The 10,382-nt window shown below is 41.2% G+C and overlaps 1 protein-coding gene across 2 annotated transcripts; it reads left to right on the top strand.

Annotated features, from left to right (window-relative positions):
- Nucleotides 1-355: 355 nt before the first annotated feature.
- Nucleotides 356-10,348, top strand: LOC104930543 (acetyl-coenzyme A synthetase 2-like, mitochondrial). 2 transcript variants are annotated; one of them, XM_010745358.3, is made up of 14 exons: nt 358-736; nt 1,577-1,673; nt 1,758-1,957; nt 3,114-3,289; nt 3,730-3,882; nt 3,981-4,128; nt 4,504-4,641; nt 5,290-5,382; nt 8,512-8,624; nt 9,079-9,205; nt 9,296-9,423; nt 9,504-9,567; nt 9,659-9,780; nt 9,880-10,348. In XM_010745358.3, exons 1-14 carry the CDS (start codon nt 424-426, stop codon nt 10,042-10,044), a joined length of 2,037 nt encoding a protein of 678 aa, XP_010743660.2. In that variant the 5' UTR covers nt 358-423; the 3' UTR covers nt 10,045-10,348. The 2 variants fall into 2 exon arrangements, with proteins under 2 accessions (XP_027139886.1, XP_010743660.2); XM_027284085.1 differs by lacking the exon at nt 4,504-4,641 and having other exon boundaries at nt 356-736.
- Nucleotides 10,349-10,382: the final 34 nt, after the last annotated feature.

The raw sequence follows: 10,382 nt of genomic DNA, 5'->3' as shown, positions 1-10,382 counted from the left end.
ACTCTAAAGTGCGTTTTTCTTCTTTTTACTTGTTTAAGCTTCACTGTGCAGAGTATAAAGTTATCCTGTGTCCAGAGGTTCAACTTTTTAAAACCATTTGCGTATTCATATATTCAGGATGAATACAGAAAGAGGAACTGCTTGGGAGTAGTAGTGTTTCACAAGATGACTGGGCTGGAGATGATCGTTGTTTGTTGCACAAATAGAAACTTTTCTAGATGTTGAAATCTAGCTGCACTAGGACGGTTTGTACCGCCCTATAACGTCGTATAACCCTGTCACTGCTCCAGCCCTTCCTCCTCGGAGTTTCCAAATGTTCCCTTTCGCTTTCTCCTGACGGAGCAAAGTAACTTCACAAGTGCTCGTCATTTAGGAGCTCTGCAAACATACGTCCGCGTAACACAGAGGACTCTCTGGGTCAGGATGTGGCTGCCGTGCGGATGCGCTTCAAAGCGCGTCGTTACTTCCTTCAGTCGTCGGGTTTTCACTTCTTTCTTCCATGTTTCGGCTCGAAAGAGATGTAATGTAGCGGCCTTCATGCCGGAGGCTGCGGGGTTTGAAGGGGTGTCGGACTGCTCATCGCTGCAGGAGTTTTCCGTCTCCAACACCGAGAGCTTCTGGGCCGCTTTGGCGCGTCAGAGACTTAGTTGGATCAGTCCTTTCCACACGGTGCAGGACTGTGATCTGAGCCGAGGCAAGATCAAGTGGTTTGAGGGGGGAAAGCTGAACGTATCTGGTAAGATGATCTTCACATTTAAACGGAATATGATCAGAAGTTTGATTTATGGGAATAGATTGATAGAACTAGAACATTTCTAAAGAAATTCTGAGTGTGCCTGACTTTGGCCCCATCGCCCCCATACATTATTACTGTTATTATTATTATTATTATTATTATTATTCATCTCCCTCCAATCACCTCCCTGTATGTGTGTCTGTCTGTGTGTCAGTGTGTGTGTGTGTGTGAGGGTCTGAGTAATGCGCATGCTCACTCCCTCTCACTTTGACCCCTGAGCAGACACAAAACCTTTAAATGAAGTCCCTTGAAGAGGTGGCCGAACATGGCATAAGGAGTGCCACAAACCAAAATCTGAAATAACCATATCCTTGTCCATTTTCAGGCTAAAATTGTATAAACTTTGGCCTCAGGAGTGAGAGAAAGCACAGGTGCTCCCTGCTCCTTCTGGAAAGTTCTCTTCTCAAAATAACATGGGAGTAGATTGGACAGAGGGTGTGTGTTGCTGCCGAATATTTGTGTATAGGGCCAAAAGTTCAACAGTGTTATCACTGCGACGGCCTTGAATTTTCCTACGTTTTGAGGGTAACAGCAATAGCACACCTGTCCCGGCCGGCACGTTTTGATACCTGTTTTGTGTGTGTGCGACAAAAACTCTGGGAGGAGAAGCGAACCGAAAAACGGCGTAAGAATAATAATAAGTTATAACATATAGTGTGCTCTTTCAGGCACACTCAATAAATTGAAGGCATCATCATGTAAACTGATCACTATCATAAGTCCAAACAATGCCTTGAACGCACCATGCTGATGCTGGTTCTGGTTTCTTGGGGCATGCAGTGAACTGCCTGGACCGCCATGTGCACACCTGTCCTGAGAAGGTGGCCCTGATCTGGGAGAGAGATGAACCGGGGTCAGAGGTCAAGGTCACCTACAGGTCAGCATGCAGGATTTGTGTGTGTGTGTGTGTGTGTTCCTCCTTCTTTGGCCTCATATAATTTAGTGTGTGATCTCTCCACAGGCAGTTACTGGAGATGACATGTCGCCTGGGCAATCTCTTAAAGCGTCGTGGCGTGAAGAGGGGGGACTGTGTCACCATCTACATGCCTCCTTGCCCTCTGGCTGTTGCATCCATGTTGGCCTGTGCCCGTATTGGTGCGGCACACAATGTGGTGTTTGCAGGGTTCAGCGCTGACGCCCTCGCCGATCGAATCAGAGACGGTGAGGCTCATCTACAGACAGAGAAATAACAGTTTCAACAATGGGCCAAATCACTATCTGCAATGTGAAAGGTGTCGCTCGTAGTGAAGAACCCACAGAGAATTATCAGTTCCTCTCAGCTCGGCAGAGTATTTTAGTTTCTTTCAGCTCTTTGTTTTGATTTTACAGATCACAACTTTACTGTCAGAGTTGTTTCCAGCAGCAGGCAGGCAGAAAAAGCTCTAAAACCCAGCACTGGAGAAAGAAAAAGTTAGCAACTAGATGGTGAACGTAGTAAAGCTGATAAAGAAACATTTCTAAAGAGAGGGTGGAGACCAAAACAGAGCTAAAAGTAGCAAATATTAGACCACCAGATGGCCAAAAACATGACTTAAAACTTTAAGCAGGCAATGTTATGTTGCCTGATTGACCCAAGTAGCCAAAATATCAATAATAGGGCTTCAAGACTAATTTAAAAATGCATTTGGACACTTGGACAACAATGAAAATGAACCAAAACAGCGAAGTTGTTGGCCACAAAATAAGGCCACTCTCCCTCAGGAGGCAGATCCCCAACTCCTCCTGTAGTGTAAAAGCACCTTTAGTGGTCGGAAGACTAGAAAGGCGCTATAGTACAGTCTATTTGCCGTAGAGATTAGAGAAAGTTGGTGATAATTGATGATTCTGTGGGTTTGTCACTATAAGTGACCCTTTCATATTTTTACATAGTTCATTTTAAGCATTGTTAATGTACAGAAGAGTCATGAGACCTGTTTTTCTTATAGCATACAATTACAATATGCATTTCTTGAAGGTCACTAAGAGGGAAAGAGGTTCTTTTTTAATGTTTGTGCTTCTATGATCTAGTTTTAAGGTCACATTTAGATATTTTTAGGTGCAATTCTGTTTTATTTTTGCATCAAACCTGTTCCTGAATCAAAAGATTATGATTGATCACTTTTCACCTTTTTTTCATAAACTTTAGACTTTGTCTTTTGTGATAGGATCCAAACACATTCCAATCTTATCTGTCACAACATACAGGGTGTGTTATACAACCGTTTTATTACCTCCCTGTCCTTGGCCCCATTATCAAACTATTTGTATGTAAATGTTTCCTCTGACAGCTAGAACCCACCTCAGTGGTCTGATTTCATATACACAATCACATTTTCAGCCCAGTCCAGCACAGTCATCACGGTGAACCAGGGCGTCAGAGGAGGTAAGGTCATCGAGCTGAAGAAGACAGTGGACACGGCTGTGCAGAGCTGCCCGACAGTACAGCAGGTGTTTGTTGCTATGAGAACAGAGAATCCGGTCGCTATGACAGCCAGGGATGTCGCCATGGAGGAGGTGAGAGAGCAGAAAGAAAATCAGAGTTTGATTAAGATATTAAACCGCAGCTGCACCGTGTCACTTTTCCTTTGATAAACAAAGGTCTTAACCAAAAAATTAAAAAAAAAATCAACTAACCCAAATTACTGTCGACTGACCGATTAATTTTTTAAATTAAAAGCTCATTCTAGCAGTCGACAGTCTTACTACCAGGTCCATTAGTAGCTGTTCTGGAGCTTTCTATTGAAGAAAAAATAAAGATGACACGACAACTGGGCAAATAAGCTCCAGAACAGTATGAAATCAGCTCTAATCTTAGTTCTTACATGTGTTTAAATATCAGTTTCTTGCATCTGTAGATTATACCGCATGTGTTGCATGCTATCAATCTACTGTACGTCATTAAACAAAAAAAGCTTTCTCCTTAAACACTCCTTCACATTCACCGTGTTGTGCAGGAGATGCTGAAGGAGGACGTGGTGTGTGAGCCAGCTGCTATGGACAGCGAGGACGTCTTGTTCCTGCTTTATACGTCAGGTAGCACGGGGAAGCCCAAAGGACTCGTCCACACTCAGGCTGGATACCTGCTGTACGCCGCCCTCACACACCGGGTAAACATCAAACACCAACCTGTGGTGTCTCTTTAATTGTATTTTTTTCTTATCTCTTTTTATTCAATCGCCCCGTCAATCTTCCCTCTCATCACCAGTATGTCTTCAGCTACCACGATGGAGATGTGTTTGGATGTGTGGCAGATATCGGCTGGATAACAGGACACAGTTATAGTGTTTACGGGCCCCTGGCCAACGGGGGAACCACTGTCCTGTTTGAGAGCACTCCTATTTACCCTGATCCAGGTACAGACGTGAGATAATGTATGAATGTATCAGAGGGATCAACAAATGAATGATAAATACAGGATAACATTAACATTTGTCATAGCCTTAAAGTGTGTAAATGTGTGAGCACACATCTTGTTCTCTGTCAAGAGCTCTGCATGCTTCTGTCTATGAATAACTGTTTACATTTCAACTTGAACTTGACTTGTCCACACTAAAATTAGGACTCCTGTATACACAGCAGTCAGGACAGAGTCATCATATTAGTCACCATGTTATTATCAAGGAGGAACCGTTCCCGGCAACACTGGGAAAGGTTCAGTGTGATGTTTTTTTGGATCATATTCGTTCCCTTGTAGTGCGTCTCAAACACTAAACATGTTTTGTTTACAGGAAGGTACTGGGAGACAGTTCAGAGACTTAAGATAAACCAGTTTTATGGCGCTCCCACGGCGATCCGCCTGCTGCTCAAGTACGGAGACCAGTGGGTGCAAAAATACGACCGCTCCAGCCTTAAAAATCTCGGCTCTGGTACGCCAAACATCATGTTAAGAAATCCTATCATGATGAGCTCAGAAAGGAAGTTTAATCTCTCCTTTTTACAAGTAGCATAATCAAACACACAATTCACAGTTTAACCACATAATCTGTCCCAAACTGTCCACTGTAAATATCGACATATAACAGCAGCAGAGCTGCAACAATTAGTTGATTAATTAATCATTTGTAACTGTTGTAGCCAACAACTTTCATAATTGATTCATCGTTTTGTGTCTTTTTTTTAAAGAAGAAAATGTTAAACATTTTTAAGTATAATAAACCATAGTAATAATTATAATACAATATATAATTCCTCTATATTGGTCGACAGATGACACTGGTCGACAGTGTTTGTTACCAGTCAAATGCCTTTCCTCTAAGCACACGTGTGTAACATACTTGAACCATATTGAAAGTCAAGCCTGGTTGGTATGTCAACATGCCTCCTGAAACATGAAGCTTATGAGTTAAAACACAAAGCTTAACATAGAGAAATGAATCCTCCTCCTGATTAACACAGACGTCTTCACTTGTTTTCTTGTTTGTTCGCCTCCATCATCAACTTACAATGTACAGTATATAAAGATATACAATATATGACCACCTGATATGATCAAAGCTGTCCTTGTCTGTGTACAGTTGGTGAGCCCATCAACACTGAAGCATGGGAGTGGTACCACCGAGTGGTTGGGGATGGACGCTGCCCTGTGGTGGACACCTGGTGGCAAACAGGTAACCGAATGCAACAAAATGAAAGTAGTGAGACCAGCTGGAGACTAGCCACGACACCTGCCAACATGGCGATCAAGTGGCAACCTCCATGACTTCATTTTGATCTCAACTACACACCTGTAAAGTTTGTGAATGCATCTTGCTACCGTATTGACAGTCCGAGTACTGAGTACTGAAAATCAGGTGTCTCCATATTAGTTTTGTAGGTATTACATCATAAACCGGAGTATCAGACAAATAAAACTAAGACCTTGATATGTCTAAGTGAAGTTTCATGGCAATCCATCCCAAACGTTGTGGAGACCGTTCACTAAAAAACTAAATGTCAAGTGTTAGAGGAAAGGTCAGAGGATCTAGACCATAAATTCTGTATAAAATTTCATCTCCCTACAAAAGTTGTTGAAGTGTTTCAGTCAGGACTAAATGAAAGAGAACAGACCAAGATAGCAATCCTTAAAGCCACAACACTAATGTGACCAGCAAAATGGTTAACCATCTCGGCTAACCAACCAATTTGACTGGATTTTCATGTTTGCTTATAGAAATTGTAGGTTGATTTATTTTTCAACTAATCTTTCAGTGCTAATGCCACTTACATGCTTTAATGTTTACGCTTTCTTTCTTGTGCTATGTTGTCACCCATTTCAAATGTATTGTGCTCCCGACTTTGTTTAGTTTTTCATGCTGTGAGTCCTGTTAGCAGGATTAAAATCCCTCCATAACTTTCAGCCAAGTTCATAAACTCCTCCTCAGACAGCCACGTCTGCAGGCATTCGGACATCAGTGAATATTAAGGAGGGGAGCAGAGTCTGCTCGGTCTTTCAATAACAGTGTTACATAACATCGTAACCGGGGTCGTGTCTGAGTATACATACAACTTAATAGAAAACGTGAGTGTGTACATGTACGTTACACACAAAAAACAGGGGAATGTTTTTATTCCCTCTGGGCTAAATCAAACCAGATGTTTTCCTCTTCGAGGAGAACATCTGGCTTCAGGAAACTACAGGCATGAACTAAATCTCAGCTTTTACTTAATACTGCAGATAGCAATAGTTTCATCCATGTTTTCTTTTTGTTTGTCAAAACGCTCACAAAACACTGTTGGATTTTGGACATGTTTCGACCACAGCAATGCAAATGTTGCTGCCAAAAGAGCCCTGTCACAAGAAGGAGCATGCTTATCTGCAGACACTCAGAGCAGATCAGAGGAGTCCTTAAAGTTTGAACACTGACCTCCTGTGAACCCCACAAAAACGTAAATTTGTGCTTTAGTTTTTCTCCTGCACAGAGAAATATAAAATAGTTTGAGCTCTCTTCAATAAGTATGCAAAATAGAAACTATATACTGTATACTTTAACTCAATTCGACTGCACTTTTAAAAAATAATATTATAAACAGAGACTCATCAAAACTTGGCGACAGTGGCAAGGCAGAAACCTTGAGTGAGCATTTATCTGCCGAGAACAGACTTCACTGACTACGTAGATTGTAATTGCACTGGGTGTGACACGGACAACAAAACTATCCTTCACCATTCACATTCTGATGTCACTGCAAAATAACTCCTATTCCTCTAAAGAAGTGTATGATGAGACATAATGACAACATGTTTGAAATCAGCTGATGTTGCTAATAAAATCAAATTTGCGGACACACAGAAAACCGACTGACACGATGCGTTTCATCCTCAGTCTCGTCAAATTAGATTAAGTAATGACCAAATGGAGCAAAGCTGCATTAATTACCATACAAATGGCATAAATCTATAATTACTTGACGATAATTACACAGATATGACCCAAATACCCTACTTTAGCAAAAAAGGATTATATTATTATGTTATTTTCCTGGACCAGTGTTTTCAATTAGGACTGAGTGGCATTATTCATCAAATGTCATTTGGTTGATCTGAGAGCAAGTAGCCTGTTTAGACAGAAAATTAGATTTTGATCCGCTTGTTGGTGCACGGCCTCCATGTTGGATCATACAGGACTAGAGAGGTGAGAGGATGCAGGAGGACAGGACGTGGAAAAGAAAGAAAGAAAGAAAGAAAGAAAGAACATATATATATATTAATTTCTTTATTTTTAAGGGTTCATTTAAAAAGGTCCAGTGTGTACAATTTAGCGGTATCTAGTGGTGAGGTTGCAGATTGGAATCAACTGAATACTCCTCACCTCACCCTTCCTTGCAGCGATAATGGCTGCCACTTCATCATAAAATTGCGTAAGGCGGTGCAACGTGTATGTATCTTTGCAGATATGAAGGGCTCATTCTAAAATAATCAAAACAATGATTTAGGTGCTTAAAACGTAACTATACATATTAAACTCACTCAGATGTGAGTGGTATCAATCTTGAAGCTACAGGCAGAAGCTTAGCTTAGCATAGTGACTGAAAACAGAGGGAAACAGCTAGCCTGATAAATGTTGAACTATTTATCATTTTCAAACATTGAACACTGTCACTCATTTTTAAAGAGGCTGAGCTGAAAGCGTTGATTATTTTTGTGGGCGGGGGGTGTCAGTCCAGGAGTCTCACGGTTACAGTTGATTTAAACAGGATGCCGGTTGCTAATGCTATTGTGGGATCATCTGTTGTGTCCTACTTTATAACGTGTCCCCTCTGCTGTCTCCAACACTGGTGCCACCAACACCACCAGGCGGATTACCAGGCAAATCTAATTGCATCTAATTTACTTAGTATGGCTGTAATTCCACTATCTACATCTGTAGCAATGAGAAAGGCTTATGCTAGATTTACAAACTTTATATTCTGCTACTCTCTCCTCCTCTGTCACTTTCATTTGTCTGCTTCAGTGCTTTTAAAAAAGAATGATTTGCAGCATTCCTGATACTCCACTTCTTTGTCTTTCTAATGGGACATTTTTATTTAACCTCACTGCTTTGTTTATATTTAAATTATAAGTCTGATAATAACTAGTTTTTGTATTTGAATTTAAAAGAAACCCCAGACCAAAAGCATGGCCTGTTTTTATAGATTTATGTCTTCAAAAACAGACAAACACATTATTGGTTTGGGGCTTTTTATAGGATTTGTTGACAGTAAGAGAAATAGAATTGCATCATCTTTATAATCTGCCTTGTTTTGCTGTGTGTTTTCAGAGACAGGTGGCATCTGCATCACCCCAAGGCCATCAGACCCAGACGCAGAGATTGTCCCAGGAATGGCTATGAGACCTTTCTTTGGCATTAAGCCCGTGCTCATGGACACTGAGGTGTGGTGGCTCATCCCCGCAAATGTTGGAAGGCTGGGAAATGGCCCACAGAGAGGGTCAGATTAGGATTATAAAATAGTCACCAGCTGTGTCACTTTTGATACCCACCCTGCTCCCATCCGTCAGTCTCGCTCTGAGCGTGCCAGACTCTGTATTAAAAATCTGTCATACTACTTTGTGGCTGTTGCAGTAGCACAGATTGTGCAGACAGTTGGAGTGGTGATCTCTTGTCCTCCATCTCAACAAAAACATCCACATGTAGCATTTTGAGTGTTTCAATATTCTCAGGGTTTAATGTGACACAGAATATTCTCTATGTTTTGTACCAGTCTTGTCCTGCACTTCAAATAGCTCCCCTTATTTGCACCCGTGACACTGATTTATAACTCAGCTGTTATTTCGCTGTCCTCGTTTATTCCGTTAACATTTATCACTGTTGTTTAATTTTCTTCAGGGAAAAGTTCTCACCTCCAACGACACATCTGGAGCTCTGTGTATATCTCAGCCTTGGCCCGGTATGGCCCGAACCATTCATAACAACCACCAGAGATTCGTTGAGACGTACTGTCAGACTCATCCTGGTACGACGTGTTCAAGAACAAACTGTTCCTCAAACTCTCAACTGTCACTTTCTTATTTTTTGTAAATCTGTTTCATCTTTGTACCAATAGGTTACTTCTTTACTGGCGATGGTGCGTATCGCTCTAAGGAGGGGTATTACCAGATCACTGGTCGCCTTGACGATGTCATCAACGTGAGCGGACACAGGATTGGGACAGCAGAGATAGAGGATGTGGTGGTATGTCTTCGAGCATTGCTTGCTACGTAAAAAAAACAAACATGTAATGTTAGCATGACTGATTGTGATTTCTGTAACAGAATCAGTGCCCTGCAGTAGCTGAGTCTGCTGTCATAGGATACCCACATGACATCAAAGGTCAAGGTGAGCGAGGAATATTTTTTTAAATTTTGTGTCAAAAAATGTGTTTCCCACATTATGTAGTTCGCTGACAGCTTTCTCTCCGTGTCGTCAGGTGTCTATTGCTTTGTAGTGCTAAAAAAAGATGTTGATGTTAAAGAGGCGGACCTGTCCCGGCAGCTAAACAACATAGTGTCTCAAAAGATCGCCAAGTATGCCTGTCCAGACTACATCCAGGTACTTCTGTCTCACTGACTTTAAACTGCAAACAGACATTTAAAACTAACTTGTTCAGTTCTTAGACACTTGTTTTTTTTTTTTTGGTTGTTCTCGCAGTTTGTCCAGCGTCTCCCGAAGACACGCTCGGGTAAAATAATGCGCCGTGTGCTGCGGAAAGTGGTGGAGGGAGACATGAGCGGATTGGGTGACCTCAGCACGCTAGACGATCCTGTGGTGGTTCAAGAGATCATCCAAGGTCACCGTGAGCTCAACCGACTGTGATGACGTGTTTTAAGACTAAAAATAAAAGAGGAATGTGAAAAGGATACTTTACATTAAATTTAACCACTTAGACCAAATATTGTTTTTTTAAATTGTACATAGACACATTTATGAAATCAGGTAAAGAAGTAAATATGAATAATATAGATGTATATAGACAGATATACTCTGTTCTTAACAGGAGTTACACAGGTTGGGAACATTGTGTGTTTTTATTACAAAACTGTAACCCATAATCCAAAAATGTAGTGATTGTAAACATAACACAATAAACAAATGTAATCTCACATAAAAGCGCACAATATTTACAGTCTAAAGTGTCATTTTTTCCTGATTTA

Source organism: Larimichthys crocea, chromosome XI, assembly GCF_000972845.2.
Source record: "Larimichthys crocea isolate SSNF chromosome XI, L_crocea_2.0, whole genome shotgun sequence".
NCBI classification, from domain to species: Eukaryota; Metazoa; Chordata; class Actinopteri; family Sciaenidae; genus Larimichthys; species Larimichthys crocea.
This window is presented reverse-complemented; position numbering and strand designations above follow the sequence as displayed.

Coding starts and splice junctions, on each gene's coding strand:
- LOC104930543 (XM_010745358.3), top strand. CDS start 424: ATGTGGCTGCCGTGCGGATGCGCTTCAAAGCGCGTCGTTACTTCCTTC. Junction 3,290..3,729: donor GGGATGTCGCCATGGAGGAG/GTGAGAGAGCAG, acceptor CGTGTTGTGCAG/GAGATGCTGAAGGAGGACGT. Junction 4,129..4,503: donor TCCTATTTACCCTGATCCAG/GTACAGACGTGA, acceptor TTTTGTTTACAG/GAAGGTACTGGGAGACAGTT.